Source organism: Pteronotus mesoamericanus, unplaced genomic scaffold (genome assembly GCF_021234165.1).
Source record: "Pteronotus mesoamericanus isolate MK-2021 breed Mesoamerican mustached bat unplaced genomic scaffold, CSHL_Meso_final contig_78, whole genome shotgun sequence".
In the NCBI taxonomy this organism is placed as follows: Eukaryota; Metazoa; Chordata; class Mammalia; order Chiroptera; family Mormoopidae; genus Pteronotus; species Pteronotus mesoamericanus.
Window position 1 is genome coordinate 15,178,697 of NW_026555258.1, and position 25,339 is coordinate 15,204,035.

The window sequence follows — 25,339 nt, forward strand, 5'->3', positions numbered from 1 at the left end:
CTTATGTTGGGGGCATGGGCTTTATGCAGTGGAACATTTATGGGGTGATAATAACTGAAAGTTATCGTTTTCATGACTCATGAAAAAGGCACAGGAAGGACACGTGCATTCACTTTCGCTTCCTGCTGTGAGTCAATGGCACCAAAGCAGAAATACTGAAATAGAGGCTTTTGAGTACCTTTTCTTGGGGGTGGTGGGGGGTGGTGGTTCTTCTGGATATTGGCATGGTTTTTAGAGGCAGGCAGATGGGCTTTGAAGTCTCCTTCCCTGGCTTAGCTGGCTGTAGTGCTTAAGGCAATCCGCGTAACATCTCAGTACCTCAGCTGTCTCACCAGCAAAATGGGCGCTATTATTCTGATGACCCAGAGTTGCTGGGAGGATGAATAAAATCATTTGGTAAAAGGATTCTTAGCACAGAGGCTAATACAATTGGGTGCTTCATAAATGAAATAACTTCATGGTCAAGTGTGCAGACTCTGCTTAGGTACTGGGAATCTTACCTCTGCAGTTTCTAGCTGTATGACCTTGGACAAGTTACTTCACCTCTCTGAACCTCAGTTTCTTTCCTCTACAAAACTGGGATAATATTATTTATCTCATAAAGTTCCAAGGAGGGTTGCTACAACTTCTTCATTAATTATATTGATAACGTTATAGCAGCAGTACCAAACTCATGTATAACACCAGATGCCGCTGTTTTAAAATGTTTTACCTATATAACCTCATTTCATTCTCGAAACAACTGTAAGAAGTAGGAACTATTTGTAACTCACTTTACCGATGAGAAAACGGAGGCACAGATAAAAAGGGTCTGGCCTAGGCTTTTCACCCGAAATCCACATGGGCGAAGGGCCGCATCCATATTAGCCCATCATTAATCATCGCGCCATAGGTCACATGCCAGCGCTGAACAGGCCACCCCTCCTAGAGGACAGATATCACCATGATCACCTTCATCACCACCACCATGCCTGTCACTAACATCTTTCTTTTCTTCTTTTAAATGTCTGTCTTTCATCCATGGAAGCTTTATTTCAAGAAGGCATTTGGGTGAAAGTTACTACGCCATCCACAGAGCAGGGCTGAAGGAATACAGGCAGCCAGAAGTTTTAGTTTGCTTTTTCTAAATTTTTCATCTTTCTGTCAGGTGAGAGGTGGGCTGTCCATTGCAATTTCACGTCGTTGGAAAGAGAAATAATAATAACTGCGACTCCCAGCAGAGACCATTCTTCCCTCCCTCCCCCTACCAGATGCTGTTTTCCTTTTTAGTCATTGTTGTTCTACGGTCTCATCAGAACATCCACAGAGAAGATGTGGCGATTCATCTTCTTGTTTTCCTTTCTGCCCTTGGTCAGAGCAGGCTAGGGTGGCCTGACAGAGGGGCCAGAAGGCTGGGTGACCCCCGCACCTCCCAGTGACTGCTGGGGAGGTGCATTGATCCCTCCTCCGCCCCCTTATCTGCCTCACAGATAATTGAGTTATTGGCGCTGGCTGATGCTCTGTGGGGACCAGAGACAAAGTAATGCTAATGGCAGGGAATGGGGAGGGGATGAGAAAAAGAGATACACAGGGAATGTGCAAGTCTGGGAAAGACAACGTGGGGGTCCCTTTGCTTTGTTTTCTTAACTATATATCAGCATCAAGCAGAATTTGAAATCCCCAAGCCTTTAAATAGGTGTTGGACAAATCGAGCCTTCCTGAGTCAGAGAGGAAAAGAAGCCTCAGAGCCCTCAGCCCAACTGCTTTCATTTCACAAAGGGAGAAACTGAGGCTCCGCGATGCTCAAGTGCTGCCCAGACTTCCAAGTCGCAATGGGGACCTGGACCCAGCTGTCCTGAAGGCCCGGACAGGACTCCAAATGAAAACAGAGCATGAGGGGGCCTCCACCGGCACATGCCTCGTCAGGGATTAAATGTCATCGCAGAAGGCAGCACCATTCCAGCACCGGCTAAAGATATATGACTAAGTGTAACGCCTTTGGGTGATGCTTCCCATTTTGTCTGACTAATTTGACCATTACCTTCCCTCCTTCAGCTGTTATCTGCAGCCTGTCTGTGGTTTATGACTCAGTGCTTTAGAAACAGAATTCCCCACGCTGCTGAACAATGCCTGTAGCCACTGCCTGCTGGGGTTGGGGGAGGGCGTTATCATTGACTGATACCGCATTTTTTAACTGAAACCTCACGCCTGGTGTATGTTATATTTTAAAAAGTGTGTGTGTGGGGGGGGGGCAGGGTAGGGAAGGACAAGACAATTTCCACATTCTGGGGAAGTAGCATGCATTGCCTAAAAGGTCTTGTGGGTGGTGTTCCTTTTAACAAGCAACTTATTATGTGCAGGGGGGATAAGGATACTGGGGGTGGGAAAGTGGGGAAGGGAAGTCCCAGGCTGTTGCATAACAACACATTGGCACCTTGGGAATACTTCCGGATGTGTGGGCTTCTGAAAAGTGAATGGAAATGCCACCATAAATCTGTCACCCCCCTCACACTGGGGGGTACCAAACCCAGGGAAAACATTAGCCCTACTTAATGGTTGTGACAAAAAAATTAAAAAGAGAAAAAGGAAGGGAGGAAGAAACTCAGATGGGGAGGCAGCGTGGCTGAGTAGAAAAAGCAGGGGCTCTCAATTTTGTCTGGAGATAGGATCACACATCTGAGCTGTGTGACCTTGGGCAAGTTAAGGCATCACTGTAGGACTCAGATCCCTCATCTGGGTACCAGAGACGTCACATAGATTCAAATTAAACAAAGGTGCACGGCACAGGACATACCACCTAGCGGGTATCCATAAATGGTTGTTCTTGCTGATACTCACCCCTCCCCCGCACTTATACCCGCCCCTCCCCTAGAAACACACTGAGAAAAGGAATAGTTAATGTGTATCAAGCACATCCAACTTGCTAAGAATGGGGCTAAACCTCACAGTATCTTATGACAACAATTTTCGGTCAGGATTCTAAGTGACAATCAACAGAAACCAACTTTGGCTAACTTAAGCAAAACAAGCAAACGAACAAACTCTATTCAAAGAACACTGGATACTTAGGGAAGACTCACTGGGAGGGCTGGGGAGCCAGTGGCATGTTCCAAAGCCCCATCCCAAGCTGAAGATTAGGTCTGATGGCTGATCTCGTGAAGATACCTCAGAGGTGTTGCTACGCAGAACCTTCGGTACCGATGCTAGATGCTGTCACTGGAACTTCGGAAACGCAGGGGCGGTGGCCACTCCTACCATCTTTATCCAGAAGGACTCTGCAGGGTCCTTACATCATCTAATTCAAAGTCTTGGGTTGGTGTGTCAGATTGGGGGTCAGGGGGAGAATGCAGGTCTTGTGCCCACACACAGCGACGGGGCGGGGGAGCGGGGAGGGGTACTGGGAAAGGGAGTTGCTTGGGTTTCAACCTCCTTCCTGGAGACTGGGCTCTGCCTCATTATTATCATAGCAAGGACAGTTCTTTTCTAAATTGAGGGAACGGATTCAAAAAGTAAGTATCCAAAAATACTGGTAAATAACTTCCACAGTTGAGTCCCAAGGCTTTTGCCATTTTCTGGATGAGAACATTGCAGCTTAGCCGAGGTCGCACATCTCAACCATGGCCGGAGCCCAGGTCAGTCTCACTCAGACTGGTCTCCTGGCCACTATCTTGACCACTGTCTTGACAAATGTAATGATGAGGATGATGTCAGCCTCGGCAAAGCCTCCCATACTCCAGCCCCTGTTCTCTGACTCATTAAAGCGGAATCTCTGGGGAGCCAAAAATTCATGTCTATTCTTCAGCTGTTTTTCTGAGAGGAAGGTGGTTTTCTCGACTCCAAGCCATGGAGCTGCCCTTCAGCTGGAGCTCCCGAGACCTGGGATCGCTGGGGAGGCTTCTTTCTCCCAGGGCTGCCCTGGGTCTCTGTGAGTTTCTAAAATGGAACTGTAAATGGCGAGTGTGAGGGCATAATGGAGGCCGTTCCTCAAGCGCAAGCCACAATGCACACGACACATGGGGTAACAGAGAACCTTCCCCAGATACCGGTCATACCACTGACCGTTTTGTCTGCCATTCCATTCCTTTAATCAATGAATTGTTCTGTAGCAACATGTTCCTCGTTCATCCCTGATGCCCCAAAAGATCAAGAGCTGTCTCTGTCAAGTAGTTCACCACAGTGGGCTCAGGAGGCAGGCTCCCTGGGTTTGAGTCCCCAGTTCTTTCATTTAACTGCCTCTCCTTAGTTCACCTCCCTGTGCCTCGACTTCCCCTTTTGTAAAAGTATGACAATAAAAGAGTTATGAGAGTGAGAGTTTATAAATATGCTTGGTATATAATAGGTATTCGACAGGTATTATCAGCAGCAGCAGCAGAACACGTAGAATCTAGTAGAGAATAACAGTATATAAAAGGGACCTATTAGGGTCCAAGTCTCATTCTCTTACTAACTCCCTCACCTTTCCTCCTTTCCTCCTAAGCATTTCAGTTCACACAGTTTGCAAATCATTGAACCAGTGACCACACCAGTTATTCTGGCCAAAGTACAGGAGGGAAGTGAGGCCCAAGGTAGAGGAAGCAAGCTGGGATGGAACTCATCATCCAGTGCTATTTCTCAGAGAGGTGCCCAGGCCCCACCGCTGTATGCTTTCAACAGTCTGTTCTTTTTCTAAGAAATGATGAACCATGCCATAATTTCCACTCCCTATCTGCACCATGTTCCAACCACCAAGAACATCAAAGACTCCAAATCTATAGACCGGGGGTCAGTGAGTGCGGTCTGTAAAGGGCCAGATAGTAAATATGTAGGCTCTCCGTTGCAACCACTCCACTCTGTTGTTGCTGCAGGAAAGCACATGTAAGGCGCGTGTTTACAGCAGACAACAGGTAAAGGAAGGGTGTGCTGTGTTCCAGTGAGACAGTATTTACAAATATAAGTGGTAGGTCAATTCTGGTTCATGAACAGCGGTTTGTAGACTCTTTGAATGGATCTACCTTATTAAGGTAGCAAAGGGATTACCTTAATTTTGTTTATTGCTTCATAGTTCTAATGCAACACAGAATGTAGATGCCAGGACTCTGAGCCATCTTGAGTAGGCACCATGACCTACCTTCCCCACATCCTACCTTCCTCCCAGAGTTACATGATGTATTAGCGCAAGTAAAACGGGTAGATACTCTCAGCACGGCCTGAGAGTAATGATGGGTATCATGGCGGTGACAGCAAAGGCGACGTTTTGGTACACACAGAGCTTGTGACTATGAGAAGTAATAATCACACACCTTGGAAATGTCACAACAGTACAGGTAAGGCTCTTAAAGGCCACCTCACTCAGTCCTTTCAAGTTACAGGCCGTAAACTGAGGCCCAGGCGAGGAGACGTGATTTGGCCAGCTTCATGGAGCCAGTTCGCACCACAGCTAGGACCGAAGCCTGATTTTCTTAATCTTAGTCCAAAGCTATTTCCACCACAGCACTAGGCTAAAAACAAGTTTTCACCATGGATCATATGTAGTGAAATCAATAGAGGAGAGGAAAAGAACAAACCACTTTCTGCCTTTTCACAACCCAAGGCCTTGCCTAGAAACTCTCCTGTCCTCCCTCCCTCCGCATCTTTCCTTTCTTCTATCCACAAGCAGTAGCGTGATATCTCTATTGCGTTGTTCAGTCCCTACTTGTCGTCAAGGACATAGTAGGTGCTCAATAAATGTGTGTTTAGCCTGGAATAAAAGGGAAATAATTCATGGAAAAGACCTCACGGAGCTCACCATTTACCAGGAGACAGTCTAAACACGCCCCTGTAATGCACTGCAAATGTGACGACCCCATGACATTTCCTCCCCTTTAGTCCTAGAAAATTGCCTTTCAGTGAGAAATCTTCCCAGCAATGTTTTCATTCCCTCTCTAGCTGCCCCTTCCCTCTTCAGATAGAGCACCTCTGTCTTTTGTACTTGCAAATGATTTGTGATTAGTTTTCACCTCCAGCCCAGGGGATTAGCCAGGGGACCTTTGATCTTCAGGTATCGATTTGCATCTTAAAGGAAGTATGATCTCATCTGGGCCAGCTCAAAATTCCATCCCTGCCCCCCAACCCCTGTCTGTTTACCAGCCCCGGGCTGGCCAGGGCCTCCCAAGTGGGGCTGAAACAACAAGATCAGCCAGACTCCAAGAGAAGGCAGAGGGAAGGTGGGAAAAGGCAGTTTGCTTTCTAAACACAGGCTGGTCTGCTATTCCCCCTTCCTGGAGTCAGAGGAACTGCCCAAGGTTGTGAGTGCACAGAGGGGACACTGGCAGTCCCTGGGTCCTGGCGGGAAACGGTGTATCAAAATGAACTGAGCACATGCTTGGGGATCAGACAAAATGAGGTGCAAGCCCAGGTCTGTCTTGAATCACTTCTAGCCTGTGCGACTCTGGGCAAGTTTTATAATCTCTCTGGCTTTTGATTTTTCTCATCTGTAAAGTAAGAATAAAAGCCTTAAAAAATCTATACTAATAACCATCCTACACAGCTAGTGTGAAGGAAAGCAATAATGTGTGTAAGGCAAAGTTTTAGTCATTGCTGTCACCTGAGAACATAAGCGACCAAGGGAAGGGATGTACCTGCCCTTTGCTTGTTTCCATTTCTGTATCCCCTGGTGCCTAAAACTGCCTGGCTCATAGGAGACACTCAGTACATGTTGGTACTATGAAGGAGTGAATCATCATTTAGTCATAACTGCCGTTGTGACTGTAACTGGGCAAGGATTCCTCATGGCCCACTTCTCCAGCCAGGCCCAGGGAAATGGAAGAGACTTACCAATGCAATTGAAGGAAACTTCCTGGCGGCAGAAAAGGGAGCAGCCATCGCCATTGATCTTATTCATGTCATCGCATTCTTCGCCTTGGCTTCTGTGGAACAGATACAGATAGAGGAGAAAGGTGTCATACCAGCTTCCAAAGCACCGCTGGACATGGAAAAGTCCCTCCCTGGCCATGAACTTCCCATGAGGCCTCAGATAAGTCCCTTCCCCCATTTGAGTCTCTGTTTCTTCATTGTCAAACTGAGATGCCTAAAAGCTGTAAATTTGTAAGATCCTACTATGTTTGTCTTCTTTTTTTTGTTTCTGATGACAATTAGAATTTCTGCTTCAAACTCATTCTCTGAGATCTTGTCGGTTAAGTTAGCAAGTCAGACAAAAGTAAGAAATGGATGGATGAATGAATAAATGAACGAATAGACTTCGCAGCACTGTGTCTGGAAAATGTCACTGCTGTGTTAAAACAGTCGGTTTAAAGACAATTTTGGTGTTTCTATAGTATAAATTGCTGTTCTTCACACTGCCGTGTTTCAACGCCCTCCCCTTTTTTTTCCAGAAGCCCTTAAAGGCCAAGATATGTTCCCATTCACATGCTCAGGTTTGGTCTTCCTCTCATCAGGAAGTTTTGCCTGCTCCATGGGATGTGTCATTTCCTGGTGTCAAGAATGCTTAGGCTGTGGAACTATGCTTCCTGGAAATAAAAGTGCCTCCTCTTGTTTATTTTAGGAATGACTTGCATTACCTAAGGATGATTCTGCAGGGATTAGGGTGGAAAGAAAATGAACAATGCTTTCTGACTTGAACCTAAGAGAAGAGAAGGAGGAATAATAAAGGAAAGATTGGATGAATTGCTTCTTTAAAAAAAAAAAAAAAATCCCATCCTTTGAGAAACAGAAAACCTGGGTTTTGGTTCTCATGTTCCAAACCAGCTAAGTGATCTCCAGCAGGCCACTTGATCTGTCTGGTCTTTCTATCTTTCACAATCTCAATCAATTAAAATTAAAAATAATTTAGAATGCCATGTCTCAGTCACAGTAGCCACATTTCAAATTCTCAGCAGCTGCATGTAGCTAGTGACTACTGTGTCAAACAGCACAGAATATACGTCCATCATTGCAGAAAAATCCATTGGAAAGTGCTATTCAAGATGCTGATTTGCAGTTTCCTCACAGGTTAAAATGGGGATAATTAAACCTACTCCTTAGAGTGGGTGCAAGAATGGAACATCACTTCGTATGACTGGCACGGTGTGTGTCACATAGTAGATGCTCAGGGAATCCCAGTTCCCATTTCCACTGTGTCCTGGGAGGTCTCTGCAAAGTGTGTGGCAGCTGTCCCTCCCTTCCCAGAGACCAGCTGGGACCTGTCACAGCATGGAAGAGACCTCAGACTTTTCGTTTCACCCTGGCAATTAACACTGGGAAATGTTTGTTGCTTTTAAGAGGTGTCAGAGTAGCAGGATGGTGCCTTGCCATCAATCCTTAAGATGGCTAGGACGCTGCACTGATCTCTGAAGAGCCACCCAGGTTCTCTCCTGTCTGCAAACCCATGAGCAAAGAAGTCCAAATTCCCAGCTGGGCCCCTATTCCAGTCTCTGCCAGTTAATCTTGCACATTGGATATTGGTGATGGCCTTGTTCTTCTTAGTTATTTCATGGGTTATCTGGGGAGAGAATTTTTTTTAATCTGGGCTGGGTTCCCTAAGCCGCAAAGAATACTTCTAACCCTCCTTCCCTCACCACCCAAACAGTATGTTCTATTGGTTTAAGCATAAAATTAGGGTGACCACAAATATCTTCTAGGCATGAGAGATCTATCATTAGACAGAGAGGTTCTGAAAAACCTTCTGTGACCCCACAGGGCTAGAGTGGGTGGCCATCTTCTCTGTGACCAATACCAGGCTCAGTCTATCACAGCACTTGTTCAACTGTCTGCCTTTGTCTGTTACTTGAGAACCCCCGATACTAGGCTTTAAGATGCCAGAGGAAGTGACAGAGTCTTTGCCATCCTAGCACCCCAATGCTGGCACAGTGCCTGCATCACAGCTGGATGCGTGCAGCTACTCCTTCGCTTGTTGGTTTTGCAGGGCTGTCAGTCACACAGCAAGGCCATGGGGAATCCCGATGAAGACCTGGGCCCTGGTTTCACATCCTGGTTCTGCTCCTTACTGTGTCTGTAAGTTTGAGAAAACCACTTTAATCTTTGTGTGTTAGTTGTCTCTTTTGTAAAGTATATAGTAAGGTCTATCTCCTATGGTTGTTGGAAGAACCCAAAGAGATGACCATGTAGCACAGTCCTTCATGCACAGTAAAGGCTCAGTTAATATTTATGAATATTACTTTCACTGTCATAATATTCGTCCAGGGTTTTCATCCATTAGGAGCCTGATTGAGTACTGGGACTGTCTGTATGTCTTTGTAAATTCCCTTATATACATACACATATATGAGGTCTGTCTGCAAAAAGTCCAGCCATTGTTAATATAAAGAGAACAGTGTGTGCAACATTAATGTAACCTGGCAACCAAGGAGCATGGACTGGACTGTGCATGCATGAACAATGACAACTTCACTGTACTAGTCATTGGCGGCAGTGGATGTTACTGAGTGAGCATGTGTATAGTGTGGCCGTCGCATTCAAAATGACTCAGTGAGTAGAGCAACAAATCTTCATCAAATTTTTCATTAAGCTTGAACATTCTTCTCTGGAGACTATCTGGATGATTTAGAAGGCCACAGCTATAGGCAACTGGTGGTTAGCAGCTTTATCACAACAGCGTGCCAGCTCCTGTATCACGTCTCGTGCAGAGTTTCCTAGGGGAAAATCACCCAGGTGACTCAGCCTCACTACTGCCCAGATCTGGTGCCCGGTGACTTCTGGCTTTTCCCCAAACTAAAATCACCTTTGAAAGAGAAGAGATTTCAGGCTGTCGATGAGATTCAGGAAAATATGACGGGGCAGCTGGGAGAACTGTATGAAGTCCCAAGGTGCCTACTTTGAAGGGGACCGAGATGTCACTATCCTACGTACAATGTTTCTGGTATCTTGTATCTTCAATAAAGGCCTCTATTTTTCATAGGACATGGCTGGATATATTCTGGACAGACTTCGTATATAGCAAATTAGCATGTATTATCTCCTGAAAAATCCAATTAGCTAAGACGCCATACCTCATTTTCCTCAAAGTTGTGTTTTCTGTTTGTGTTTTATGTTCTTGTTTTATGGGCGCTTGTTTTGGCTTGGGTAACTATTCATTAACTGCATTCAGTTTCTACGAAACATGTCAACAATTATTAGGTAATTGCAGGTAACTTAACAAGTATTTGATGTCTATGTAGGATACCAATTCTAGGTAAAAACACTAAAAAACTTTTGTTGTTAAGAATATTACTTAAATTAATAATAACAACAATAAAGCTTTAGATCAGCGAGAAAAATGACATTGTTTGCAGTGTTTCACCAATGTGTCTATATCTGGCTCCAAAGTGGAGAGACTGAGCTGGAGATCAGGTTCCACGTCGAGGGAGTTTCCTTTTTTATTTTGTGCTAAATTAGAAAATCCCAAATCACAATTATGGGTTTTCAGCAATGACCGCAAGTGTTTCCTGGATATACTGGATACGCTGCTCCATCTTGGACCCACAATGATGGGGCACTTTTCCCTGGAGACGGTCTGTTCCGTTGCTCAGCGTTCCATCAGATGACATCTGCGTAAAAGCTAGATATCTTCATGTGAGAGAGAACAGTGAGTGGCCTCCCTGGTCCTGATGTTGGTGTATAAAACACTGGAAACTGTCTCTTCACGTTTGGTTGTTGCACCTGGATGTGGATCTTACCTATACCCAATAGCACATCATTGATTTCATCCTCTGACACATGAGGAACTTTATTTTCTCTGCTTGAGGAGTCAAATTCTCGACAATCGGGCAGTTTGCACCTTAATTCAACACTTAAAACTCCTTACATGATCTCCTCAAGATTAAAATATTGACAATTCAGCTTTGAAATCATAGTTGCAGGAACTTTATGGCATGAATATATATTCTTGAGGTAACACCACTTCAGCAATCCACTTGAAATCATGCAAGCAATCATTACTGGCCTTATCAGTGTCAATATTTGTTTAAAAATGTTATTCCTTATTTCAAAAACATGAATTAGTACCTTTCTTGTAACAGCCGGCACACTTCAGTGTGTGCCGTGTGGGCAGCAGAATCGTATTCACCCTACTGTCTTTTTGCACAGATGTACTGGATAAGTACAAATTACTGTATCCAGTAATTTGCACAAATTGAAAAGATGTAATTCACTGGCCCTCATCCGATCATATGCACCACATTCACTATTCCCTTCAACACCACGCCATAGGCAGTTGCTGGCCCGTAACTGATGTCTGTGTGGAGTTGTTATGTGCAAACTCTTGACTTGCATAACTGTGTCAGTCTTGCTCCTAGCTGGTCCTCTCATCCCAATGCAGGGTTCCAGTTTGCATTACATACTACAAAATCATCGGTGCCAAATGAACTTGCTCTGCCCCTCCAGGGCTGGTGTCAATGATGAACTGACAGAAATAGTCACCCAGTACTTCTGTGTCACATATGTGCTACACCTATGAGCTGATGCACGTTCCGCACATCAGTGGTTTCATCAACTGTGAAATAAGTTCTCTTTACGGCACCCCTCCCCCCACATAAATAGTCACTGCAATTCCACATTGCACAGATATTATGTGACACCCAGCAGTGCCATTTAATGAAGGTATTTTGCCAATAGCTTGTTTTGCCATCCCCGCACATAATGTTTATCATTATATTTGCCAATAGTTTTAAAAGTCTTAGCAAGAGTGTGACTTGCAACTATGTTAGCGACAAGAAACACAATTTTAGCAATAAGGCACTTAACAGTGAATGATTTTTGGTCTCTTCTTCACTTCTCGGGACAAACCTATTTGATTTTGTGCCAAAAAAACATTTTTGGGCTTGTTCTAGGGGAAAAACTCAAAGGTTTACCTTTTTAAAGAACAATGCAAAGGTCTTAGAGGCTCCTTGTCTCTGTTTTGTGATTGTATAACATCGTGCCCTGTGGACACGGGGAAACATGGCCTGATAATCCAATTAAATCCACTTTTTCCACGTCCAGCTTTATATTTTCTAATCACATTTTCTCTTTTTGGCTGCTCGTGTGGAACCTTTACACTTACTCATTTGCCTCCCGTACTCTTTACATATGTTCACATTCAATATTCACTCTGGAGTACAGTTTACTATTTATGGTTTTAACATGATAGTGAGTTATAATATTTTGGTATTTTTATGAGCCATTGACTCATTTTATAAATTGTTGACATAACATGATACAACAGAACACCAAATACATACCCAATTTTAACAGATGTAACTGGTAACCAGCAAAGAATGTAAATGTGCTTTGAGCTAGATGCACTGTGACCTGTTGACTGAATGTGGGCTGGGATGGAAAAGACTAATAGAACCCTTGTCGTATGCATACATGAACTAAGAACAAGAGCATACTGGTAGTGCATAATGGTAGCTCTGTCAGTCATATAATACATACTTGAGAAATGCATGTATTCAAAAAATTATCATTGTTTTTCTTCTGAGAGTAGCAAACTGCCTGCAGACAAATTGATAGACTGCTGGGAATGACTAGTTACTCACAGCTCACACGCTGAAGGTATCCTATTAACTCTTCTCTTTAGCACCCTGGCCATCCCTTGGCCTAATATGCACCACCCCCCGCGACTTTCTTTAGCTAAATTTACTTACTTCTGAATAATGCCATCGCCACAGTACCCGCTTCCATGAGTGTATACGGCAGCAGGTGACGGCTCACTTTCCTCACTTCCGGAGATGGTGATGACCCAGTACTGGTACACACTGCCAAGACTTAGGTCTCTGGAAAACATAAAGAAAGCTATTAGCTATACAGACACAATGCAGGGGGCAGGCAACACTGATCTCCCTGAGTACATTCTATCAGTCTTTCTTAATTTTGAAGTCACATTCAGTTACCCAGTAATTTTTATTGTCTACTGGGGTGAAGGCACTTTTCTACTCAGGAAGGATTACACTAAAATGCACAAGAATGAAAACCAGCATCAGCTAACTAACAGATGACCATGAATATTACTGATACCCTTTATTAAATTATTAATTTAACCTTTATAATAACTCTGGTGGGTAAGACTCAGAGGGTATGTGGGCCCTAAAGAAGATGTGGGAGAATGCCATCCAGGGAAAATATGTGGAATAACAAGCAAAGGCTCAGAGGTGGGTAAATACCATGACTGATTCCGTGGGCCTTGTCTGATCTTTCCTCGTTGTTTTGAGACCTGATCACAAACCCCATTAACCATGAGTGAGCTTTTCCTTACACTACACATCCAGTGATTTCCCCCTGCCCCCACCTCCCTATGTCTCTTACTTTTGACCAAAATAATAATAATAATAGCAGTATCCATTGATTGAATGTCAGGCCTGGGGCTAAGCACTTTCCATGTACTTTTTCATTTGAGAATCAAAACAACATTACACAGGTACTAGAATTTTCATTGTTATTTTACAGATGATGAATCTGAGGCCCAGAGAGGTTAGGCTTCCTGCTTATGATTCTGTGTTCTGCTGTTTTAATAATCTTATCCCTTGCAAGGAGGGATCTTGTCTAGGAATTGCCATTCCAGGCACTTGTCCCTGCAAGATTTCCAACTGGCCTCGACTGCATCTCTCCTCTGCTCTCAAGACCTCCTAGTTCAAGGCCTGTTCTGACCTCCTCACTCTTAACCTTATACCAGATCACCTCCCTCCCTTAGTTAGCCCCTTCCGCTCCCTGCTTGAATTCATCCTGCCATCAGACGAACCTGGCTACTGCCAATTATCCTCCAAGGCACAGATATATTTATGTCAATTGCACATGAACAAATCGCCATCCCCATTTCCTTTATGACCATTTTCAAAGGAAAATGTGATTCCTTTCTTTCATTTCCCTCTGCATCAATTATCTACTTATTAATAATAAAAAAGTGCCATGGGGAAAGAACACAAAATGATAATGAAGAGAATTCCTATCAGATTCCAGAGTTGGGGGAGGGGGGAGGGGGGATTTCATAAACAAAAGGACAATGTCAAAAAATCTCAAGTTCTCTTGCCCATCTGTTGTTTCAGCTGTTGTTAGGGCTGGTGCTGTTTGGCTAAGGCCAGTAAGATAACAGGTGTAGGGGCAATGGAGAGGCAATGTCTCATGACTCTCAACACAACAACCATGAGATGGAGTTTATGAGGACTGAAGGGTTCAGGAAGGGCTCTATACCCTTCCTGAGAAGGTTGGGCTTATTACCTGAAAAGAGAGTTTATGTTAGCAGTGCTGGTGCAGATAGCAATGTTGGGGGTAGACCAGAAGTCCCTGGAGATTCTATTAGTGCTCTGTTAATGAAAACTAAGCAGGTAAAATGCAGAAAAATCTTGAGATATTGAATGGCTGAATGTATAAATAATTGTTGCCTTATAAACCTCTGGAATGCTAATTTATTGGATAATTATACACTTTCTTTTTTTAGTTTAGTTTATTCAATATTGTATCTACCTCTAGACTAATGAATATATAGCTCTTCTGCCACTACTTCTAAAAATGCAATATTGTGGTGGGGGAGAGACTGTTTCTCCCAGGGGACCATGAAGACACAGATACAGATGACACGCATTCTACAGTACATTCTTTTTGCTTTAAACTATGCAGGCGTGCTTTATATTAAACAAATATAATCATATTATGGCATAAAATATATTTTCTTCAGGCTACATCCCAGGCCACTGGGGGCATGCGGTCACTCTCTGAAGCAAATGGAACACTTCTGTGAAAATGTGAGTGTGAACAGTACTTCTCTACATTGTGTCTTTCATTTTGTGGTGTGTGTCCCAAATGATTTATGGCTCATGATATTAAGGTACTGTGATAGTATTTGTGAATGTTTCCCTCCTCTTTCCTATCTTGCCCTTCCCTTGTCCCCTCTTCCTCCTCCTCCTTTTCAATAAATACAACTTGTAAGGCCAGCAAACATGTGTTTCTATCCTGACTTCATCACTTACTCCTGAGAAGTCACAGGCAGGGGTTCCACTGCTCTGGGCATATTTCACATGAATCACAGACCTGGCCTCACAGCATTTCCTACAGGTTAAATATGAGAACATAGATAAAGCACACATGTGCCCTGCCTATGATAAATAGCTAATAAATATTAACCCTTTACTATTAATTACCGACATTCTCACTCACTGGAGTTATGCTGTGTTCTCTTTACTAGAAGGACTGGAGTAACAGATGACTACATGTAACCTTGGTTAGATAAACCCAGGAACGTGGGACACCATCTATTATATGTTTCCAGGCTTGATGCAATGTCTTTTTCTACAAGAACATTTGCCTGGAACATCCTCAGTGTCTGCCTGCAACTTGCTTTCTCTCCAGGTGGTTGTTCTAACTTCTCAAAATTCTGGATCACAGGTTTGTCTTTTACCTGGGGAGAAATCTGCCTCCTGATAATTTCCATCCACTGCCCTCCTTCTTACCCACTAGCATCGCATGGCACACATGTGACTGGTAGAGAAACCTTAATCACCCTCCCTCTTCCAACTGTGTGTGTGTGGCTCATATGTCATTAACTCACTGACGCCTGGGGTCATTATCCCAAGTTTACAGATGGGAAAATAGAAGCCCAGGTCACCCCCTTCATAAAAAGGTAGAGAAGGGGTAACAGGGCACAACTGTGATTAAAAAGATTATGTTTTCCCACTGATGCATTCTTATGATAAAACAACATTTTCTCCAAGCCCAAGTCAAATGGATGCTGAACAAGGGCTCTTTTCTCAGGAACTCAGGTAAGAACAGAATTCCCTCAGGACCAGCTAGTGGCTTCTGAAGGCTTTGCTGGAGGTTAGGACCTATTTCATGGTTGGTTTAAAAGTTGGACGTTTATTTCAAGTTGTTCCTTTCAGCTGCTCCTAAAACCATCTGGAAAGTCTTATACTGTCACTCGAACTCCTTCCCATCCATGCCTCCCAGAGGCATGCAGGCCCTGGGCCCTGGCAATTCTTTGCACCCACCCGCCTCTGCATGCCGTCCGCCTCCAACATCTCCGCCTTGACGGCCGAAGCAGCCTCTGGCTTGCCCTCCCGCCTCTACATTTCGCCTTCCCAGTCTTGCCAACACCATGCGAGTACCTCAGATCCAAAGCCCCTCTCCCACCCCACATCTTCTCACTTTGTGCAGGGATGAGCGAGCTGAAAAACTGCCCACTTGTATTTTGTTTGGAACCAAAATTTTACCACTTCATCTGAAGCACAACTACTTTCATCACTTCTGATTTCTTTCATGGGATTCTAGGTGCCATTTTAGATTAAAGAGAAAAGCTAACCTCAATTTAATCATCCATTCTTTAAACTGCTCCTCATATTAATTTCACATTTCTAGCTAATAGATTTAAGTTGCAGTATTTCAATGTGATGAGATTATTTGTATTTTGAAGGATTGGTTTCGAAGGGTTATTTTGTGCGTCCTTTGTATGACTTTTTAAAAAATGTTTTCAACATTTAGCTATTGTCTTTCACAAATGCCTTAAATGACATATCTGTCTTAGTCTTGCATTTCTAGTGATTAGAAACAAAAATATTGGCATTCTTCACTGGTATGATTTTTCCATATTCCTCCTCAGAAATGTCATATTGATGGTAATGTGTATCGAATTTGGGGTATGATCTTATAGGAAAATTTAGTTACAGATTGTAAAATCTTAAGAATACTAATACATGCACCCTATGACTTAGCTTTTGGCAAACATTTATATTAAAGTGTTGATGTGTAGTTAATATGGCGCACCAACTAAATCCCATCTGAAATCTGTAGGCAAGTCACTTCATTTCTTTGGCTCTGTTTTTTCCCTTAATCCTCACCCAAGGATATATTTTTATTGATTTTAGAGAAGGAAGAAGGGGGGGGGGTAGAGAAAGAGAAGGGGCCATTGATATGAGAGAGAAACATTGATGTGAGAAGGAAAAATCAATCTGTTGCCTCTTGTATGCACCTCCACCGGGGATCGAACCCACAACCTAGGTATATGCCCTGACCAGGAAGCAAACCTGCAACCTTTTGGTGTATGGGATGACATTCCAACCAACTGCGCCACCCAGCCAGGGCTGGCTCTGTTTTTCTACCTTTCAATTGGAATATATTGTTCTTGTCCCATACCCATATAATGATAAAATGAGAAATAGGAAAGTGCAATAGAAGAAGGAGAGAGAGCCTCATCGCATGGTGGAAACACCCCACTTTGTCGCTTCCAGAAAACCCTGTCTGAGCCTCTTGATCACCTACTGGTGGTGTACTGTCTCCATATCAAGCACTCACTTATCCCACTCTGTCTCTACAAATAGCCAGTGTAACTGAACTATGTTATACTTTTTCGAAACTCTTTCTTGTGCAATAATAATAGCAACTGTAATCTCTATTTGTTGACAACCATACGCCAGGCACTATGTCTAGTATTTTCTATGAATAACCTCATTTAATCAAACAACACTTCCTTGAATAATTATTCTCTCACAGTTCAGATGAAAACAAAAACAAACAAACAGAAAAATAAAACCCAATACTTTGGAGACTGAAGCTACTGCCCATAGCCACAACTGCTTCTATCGTGGGGCAGAGACTTGAGTCAGTTCTAACTAACTTCACTCCCAAACCAGTTCTTTCTGGAGGCAGAAGCTGTTATGAACTGGGAAAAGAAAAAAGAAAAGAAAAAGAAAAAGAAAAGCAAAATAGAGATTAAAAGACCTAGTTTTTAACCAAGTACAATTCACATTCTAAGGCCTGTCAGAAAGTTCTAGAAGTCAGGAGAAACACACATTCTCTGAAACACTACTACAAGTCATTTCCCCCCTCCTTCTGACCATCCATTTCCTTTTCTCTCTATGAAATGGGAATCTGGAAAGAATGTGGTGATCAGCCCTGTAACCCAGAGTTCTAATTCAGTGAGAAAAGCATTGTCGCATCTTTCTGCTACAAACTCCTCCACAGGCTAGGAGTTGCCTCAGCAGTTAAAAGTCTGCACTGAGAATGGATACAGTTTTGGACCTCCCACCCCAATTGCCGAAGCTGGGAGCCAGGGTGTGAGGGCCCACTGGGATGCCCCTGGCTCAGGAAAGGCCCCATGTTCGAGTGCGGCTATGGGCTAAGCATCAGAGGGTAAGGCCTGGGCACCCTGCATGCCTGCTTCCAGCCAAGAATGGGAAGAGAAGGAAACAATCACCTGTAAGCCTAAGGCGATGTGCAAAGGGACTGTATACATACCATTATTGTTATTTTAATTGGAAAATGTTCCAATTACATAGAAAGGTATGGAGAACACAATAACAAGTGTCCTTGGACTTATACCCAACTGTGCCAAATTATACCATTTTGCTGTATTTTCTTATCTTTTACTTTTGATGTAAAAGAAACTAAATATACTGTTTTGTATATTTGTTTTCAATCCACCTGTGTGCTTTCCCTGCATCCCATTTCTCTTCTTCCTATGAATGGTTTTTGTACACATGCTTTGTTTCATATATTTTAAATGTGTTAATGCTATATTATTATGAAGTTGGCTTTTTTTTTGCCCAGCATTGTTTTTGACATCACATGTATTGATACATGCAGAACTAGCTCATTATTCATTGACATAGGTATTTTACTGTATGAATATAACACTTTTTTAACCATTCTTTTCTTGATAGACACCTAGGTTGTTTATATTATTATCGCTATCATTATTATTTAACCATTTTGATTGTTTTTCCAATAATGTTGTGTTTTGTGTTCATATTCCTTTGTACATAGAGCAAGAGTTGTCTAAAGAAAATACAGCTAAAATGGTACTGCCAGGTTGAAGATAATTGCACCTTTGAATTCATTAGATATTGCCAAATTATTTTCCAAAATGTTTGTATTAATTAACATGCCTATCAACAGACTTCCCATTGCTCTAGGCTCTTGCCAGAATTTGATTCTGTCAAACATTTAATTTTTTGCCAATTTGGTTAGTATTAAATGATATCTAATTATTGTTTTATTTTGCCTTTCCCTGATTATTAACAAGACTGGCTATCATTTCCTGTGTTTGTTTACCACATAGGTTTCCAGCTGTGTTGACTGCTTGTTCATCACCTTTGCATATTTTAAATTGGGATATTTTTCTTTATTGATATGTGAATGTATTCACACATATACAAAAATCCTTTGCAATTACAGGTACTGCAAAATACCACTGCCAAATCAGTGACTCCTATTCTTTATTTTGTTTACACTGCTTTATTGAATAGAATTTTTAATCATTTTCTTCATGATTTGTGCTTTTCATGTCTTGTTGAATAAATGTTTCTTTACTCCAAGGTCATAAAATAGTCTCTTCTATTTCCTCTGAATAGTTTTAAGGCTTTTATTTTCACATGTATGGCTTCAATCATGTACGACATAGTTTTTAAAATGATATGTGCTAAGGATTGTTTTCCCCCAGAATATGGATGAACCATTTGTCCAGCATTATGTCTGCAGTAGTTAATTCTTTCACTACTGAAGTGTAATACCTCCTTTGCTATATATCACTCAGGGCTTAGACAAGTTTATTTCTGCCTTATCTTGTTTCATTGGTCTATTTTTTTCTATGATCTTATCCATCACAGTCTATTTTAATTTCCATAGTTTTACCAAAGTCTTGATTTATGCTACAAGCCTATGCTACAGGGACCTCTTTGCTTTTTCATGTGAATTTTAAATTTCATTTCTTAAAACGCCTGTTGAGATTGTGATTCCAATTCCATTGACTTTATAGGGGTATTTGAAGAGCAAAGAATCTTTGTCACACTGCATTCTCCCATTTACACACACAGTTTATTTTTTTATTTATTTAGGTCATCTTTTATGGTTTCAGTAAAGTTTTAAAGCTTTCTTCGTAAAACTTGCAATGATTTTTTATTAGGAATACATTCTAACTCTAGGCATTTTATAGATGTCAATGCTATTGTAAATGGTAGCTTTAATCTATCTATTATCTGCACACATACACATGAACCTGTATATCTGTATTTGTAGTGTCATATTTTGGGGCTGATAAAAAATAATTGAGTTTTATAAGTTGATATTCTATTTAGAAGTCCTCATAGGTTATTTTATTAGTTCTGATAATTTGTTGATTCTTCTTAATGTTTCTATGTAGTGTCTTACAGATGAGACTAATGATAGTGTGTTTCTTTTTAATTCTCAGATTTTTATTTCTATTTCTTGTCCACTCAGTTGCCAAGACTTATGGCTTTCCCTTTAGGCAAACTACACAGATAAAACGTGAGGTTCAGGGCTACTTGTCTAGTTCTCAATTCCGTTTTATTTCTTGCTCCTGGTAACATGTTTCTCTGATCTCAGTCATTCATTTTAAGGGATGCTAGTTATATCAGTTATATTTTATCTAGAGTTTCCAGACAGGTATTTGTATTGGAAATATTTGTAAATTAGTTAGTTCACCAAATTGTACATACTATTTTTAATAGAAACCTGAAATGTAGAAACCATCTGCATTGTTCAGTTGATTCAATGTAGTTCAGTAATCTGCCCAAGGTCAGGGAGATAATAGTTATAATGCAGAATTTAAACCATGCTGTTTCACTCTAGAACCCTTGACCTTTCCATTACATTGAGCTGACTCCTTGGATAAGCACACACTAGTGAGCAATGAGTTAATATCCAATCAAACAATGCTAGTTTAGAACGCTAAAACTATCTGAAGAGAAGGCAACCTCCCCTTCATTGCCTTAAAGTCTTTTAGGAAGCGGTTACCCCAAATAAATTATATTTTATTTCTTACATAGAATTTTAGAGAAAAATAGCTTGAGCCCTAACATATCTTTAGAATAAAAGCTGATTTTTCCTCAATTGAGAAGTGATAGTACATTATAATTGCTTTATTATAATTTTTAACCATAAGGATCCCCCATGGCTGTTTTAACAACTTAGAGCACTATGTGAAAGAATTTAAAATAAAGCAAAGTCATCACAAATTCCATCTTGTTGTGACAATTACCAAGAATATTCTGGTCACCTTTTGAATCTCTGAAGAACTCTTATGTATCTTTTTATGTATAAATATACACACATGCAATTTTCCATGAATATAAGATCATAAATCTGTTAATATAATTTCAGTTTTAGAGATCACGAAAAAAAGAAAGAGTATAGAAAATTAAATCCAGCTAGTTAGCTTTATGTAAGTTAATTATACTATGACTTTGACCACTTCTCCAAATTCTGTATCAATATATGTATATCATTTCATTTGTTCATCCATTCATTCACCCAAATAGCATTCACCAAGTCATCCCAGCTTCTCTTAGGTTTCTGGGATTCAAAGATCAATAAAACAGAGTCCTGCCCTTAGGACAGTCATATGCTTGTAGAAAAGAAAAATAAATTTAAACGGATGGCTTTAGCACAATCTAAATAGTGTAGGGGAACAATATGTGACCCAGGCTGAGGAGGAGCCTCCGAGAAGTGGCTTGGCTGGAGAAGGAGCAAGAGAAGCCACGCCAGGTGAAGGAGAAGAGAACTGGCTCTCCTGGCAAAGACAGAATCACTTTTGTTTTGTGGAAGACCGTGTTGGTAGCGATGTAGATAATCAGCCTGTGGGGAAAGGTAGGGGACCATGTAGACCTTGTGGGATGGAAGATGTAGAAATGAACTGGGTACGTGCTACGATGTGTTGGCATTAGGCTAGATGTTTTCATATCCTGTTACATGGAAAGAGAACTAAAACTTAAAACAAAATATCCTTCCCCACTGAGTGATTCTGGAGCTGTGTCATCTTCTCAAAAGAATTTATTTCTTAACATTTACACATTAAGGTTACATATACTTAGTATGTCCTCTATCTGATAATATGTACTTGATTCTAATTTCATCTGTGTATCACCCTGAATTCTTTTTTCTTTCTTTCTATTCATGTGGTGCTTAAAAATTTTCTTTATTCACCCTGAATTCTTAAGAGAACATTTTACTTTTGTTTCAGGATGCGAGGTCCTCTGGCCTTGCTTTTCACTGAGGGAGGGTGGCTGTTTAGGATTTGGGACCGAGAGCACAGTTAGCCTTTGGGGAGGAGGTTCTTGAGAGGCAGTCTGCCATCGCAATGGGTGTCCCCTGGAGCGCATGTCAAGAGGAATGGTTATGGCTCTTCCATTGCCTTTGGTTGTGACTTGGGTGAACCAGCTCTCCTCTCTGGACCTCGCTCTCCTTGTGCCATTAAAAATACTGTACATATATGGAGTTTCTGGTAAGAATCACCCAAAGATGAAGAAGATACCATCATTGGTCTCAAAGAGTCAAAGGGCAAACAGGAGGATAAATGAAGTACAGCCTGGCTGTAATACAGGATAGAGTTTGAAGAGTGCCAACACAGAGGAAGACTAAATAGGGGTTAGAAGGATGAGGAAGGTTTTGGGAGACTTCTAACACCTGGATTAGGTTGACTCTTTCCCATGGTGTCTTTAGCACCCCATATTTTTTCTAAAATTTGCCATATTTTGATTGCAGTTAGATGTTGAATGCATGATATTGCCTGATGCCTGTTAAGTGCTTCAAGGACAGAGGACAGGTAAGCCTTTCTTTGCTATGTATCTGTGACTATCACAGTGCCTGACAGACATAGAATAGGTTTCCAACAATATCTGTTGAATGAATTGAAGTTTGACACAGTGCACATGGGAAAATGTTAACAGACATAAATTATGAGTATGGTATTCCAAGCAGTAGGAACAGCACAAAACAGAACATAGGGAAACTTTTTTAGATGAAGAAAGTTCATTTAGATGGAACTTCAGGGTAAGTCAAAGGAAGGGCTGAGATTTTCCTAGAATGGTCAGTTTAGAATGTACATGAATGTCAGAAGTCTCTGAGGCAAGATGCTGGGTCACCGAGTGCTGGAAAGCCACTGTTGTAAAAGCTGGGGGCCGGACACGATGACTTCCTAAGCCCCCCGCCCCCTCTCCAGCTGTAGAAGTCAGAATTAGATGTGCCAACAGTAAGTGAGCCACTAAACCAGTGTCCACGCCTTTAGACGGCCGGGGCCCCTTCCACCCCCATGGATCCCTCTTCCCAGGCCTGGCCACCCAGTAGACAGCAGCCCTCTCTGCCTCACGTGCCCTTTAATAAAGCAAAGTTGTGATGCTGAGGTCCTATTGACAAGAAAGAATCTTTGTTTGGGAAAATGGACTATTGTTTTGGAATATCCACCCACTTATTTCTTCTGGTGACCGCTGTGAGCTCCAACCTATGGTCTGGATTAAACGAGTGAAAATTTTGAGATGTCAGGGATCTGAGGATCTGTTGGGCATTTGGAGCCCTCTCAATGGGAGTAGGGTGGGCCCCTCTCACTCAGGTAACATAGAGCTCACTCTTTGCACACTGACAATGCTGCCCTCCTTCTGTGTAAGGCTCAGGAAGCAGCAAACTTATACATGCAACTGATTAATTCCAGAAGCCTTTGATAGACTTGTCCAAAGATTTGCCCTGGTACCAATTTAAAACACAGTAGCCAATTTAATGCAACTAACAGTTTGCAGCCAAGGCCTTTGTTATTTTGTTTTAATCATCTTTTACCATCAATTGAAATGATTTTCTACTTTCTTGGTGCAATGAAATAAAATACAAGGGAAGGAATGGAAGGACAATGTGGAAATTATAAAAGATCCAGAGCTTCAAATCCTTGGTTAAGATAACAGCAGTCCTGAGACTTAACTGGTTGTTTGAGTCATGAGGAGACTGGAAGGAAAGTTAGGGGGAAACGCCACACCTGGATAGCATTAAAGACAAGGAGAGCGGAAAAGATCTACAAGGGACTCTTGTTTTTCCTGAATGCAACCAAAGGCGATGTGTGACAGCTTCCCCAAACACCCCTACTGGTGATGGACAGGTCTCTTGATTACAGAGCAGGGGCTTGTGACAAGCTGACCGGTCGCCAAGGCCTCTGGGAGCCCAAACACCAGATACCGTTGGAGGTAAACAAGGCATGCGGCACAGTGTGAAAATCGAGGCCAAGCGGGGGCCAGGGAGTTGAGCTCAGGGACCCAGTGACAGCTGGTGATTGAGCGGCACTAACTGAACACAGTTGTTGAGACCAGGGGCCAGTGGGGAAAGCAATCTCCTTTCTCCTCCCTGTGGCCTCTCTGGGTGGCCAGCAATTTTATTACTGGCAGGGGGCGAGCCCAACGGCATTTTCAAATTTGGCACCACATCTAAAACCATTTGGGGGGCTGGGCTTCTCTTTCTTCTCTCCCCCGCCCCACCCCACGAATGCTTTGGGTTCCGTGAAAGCCCGTGTGCAGTTAGCAAACTCCACTTCCCCTCAAATTTTGAAACCCATGTGCACTTGGGGAAAATGTAATCCTTATGTTTCTGATTCATTTACACTTAACTCATCAAAACGCTATTTTGTAAGAGCCATTTGATGTCTGCGAAGTCTTCTGAGCTCTTTTGTAAGCTTTGCTTCTTAGAAGCAGGAAGTCACGTTTCTGACGAGAGGGAGAACTTGAACCTAAAAGGTTGAGTTTGTTTTGAAACGAGGGCTCTTGGAGGGTCACGTGGCTCCCGAGCTTGGCCAAATGTGATCTCTCATTTCCTATACCACCCCCCTCACCAGCACCAGCTGCCATGACATTACTGATGTCAGCTCTCTATGATTTCACTCCGAGCTTCCAACAGAGACTTCGCAGTGATCAGAGGGAGCCGAGCTCACGTTTGAGTCCCAAGGCCTGGCTAAACTCCAGCACTTGGTTTAGTGGGGGAAGGAGCACCTAGATGGGGATTGGGAACCCAGGGTTCCATCCCTTGTTCTGCCATTAAAGGGCTGTGTGGCTCTGACCGAGTAGCCTCCCCTCTCTGGGCTCAGTGCTTTCATTTGTAAAGTAGCAGTGCATCGATGCTTCTTCCAGGTCTGTGAGTTTTTCAGTCTAATTCCTAGAAAGCAGGAGGTTTGAACACCTCAAAATTGTCTCCGCTTAAAGATTCTGGAGACTGAGGTTGTATGCAAGGGGCTTAGCTCCAGAAAGAAACACAAGAAGGCAGAAACAGAGCTAGGCGGATTCAGGTATCACTACCCCATGTTTCTCATTGTGGGATGGATACTGCAGCACAGAGAATGGGAATAAATGGCCTCAAGTCATACAGAAAACTAATGGCCAAGTCCAGCTTTTTTTGACTAACATCCTTGGATGGAAGTTTCCAAACTTCTCAGTTCACAGGATATTGAAACTGGGTGGAGGGAACCTCCTTCCCACTGACAACAAGAATGTGAAAGCCAGCATTAGCATGGAAGTGGGGACTGGCATTTCTGCATGAGGCACAGCAAGGTGGCGTCTGGCTTGTATTAAGGCCCATGAGTGAATGATTAATCCTGGGTAGAAAACAAAGCCCATACCTTGTAACGTTATAGGTATTAGTGCTACGGAAGATTAACCCCAGGATCTCCCCCAGGGGACCTTTT

The 25,339-nt window shown here is 42.5% G+C and overlaps 1 protein-coding gene across 1 annotated transcript in view; it reads right to left on the reverse strand.

The window, feature by feature from the left end:
• Positions 1–25,339, reverse strand: part of PAPPA (pappalysin 1) — a 216,246-nt gene that overhangs the window by 104,056 nt on the left and 86,851 nt on the right. The window contains exons 8-9 of the mRNA XM_054584482.1: positions 12,558–12,686; positions 6,772–6,863 (exon numbers count right to left, since the gene is read on the reverse strand). Of these exons, the coding sequence (XP_054440457.1) occupies positions 6,772–6,863; positions 12,558–12,686 (221 nt within the window). The remainder of the gene's footprint in view (positions 1–6,771; positions 6,864–12,557; positions 12,687–25,339) is intronic.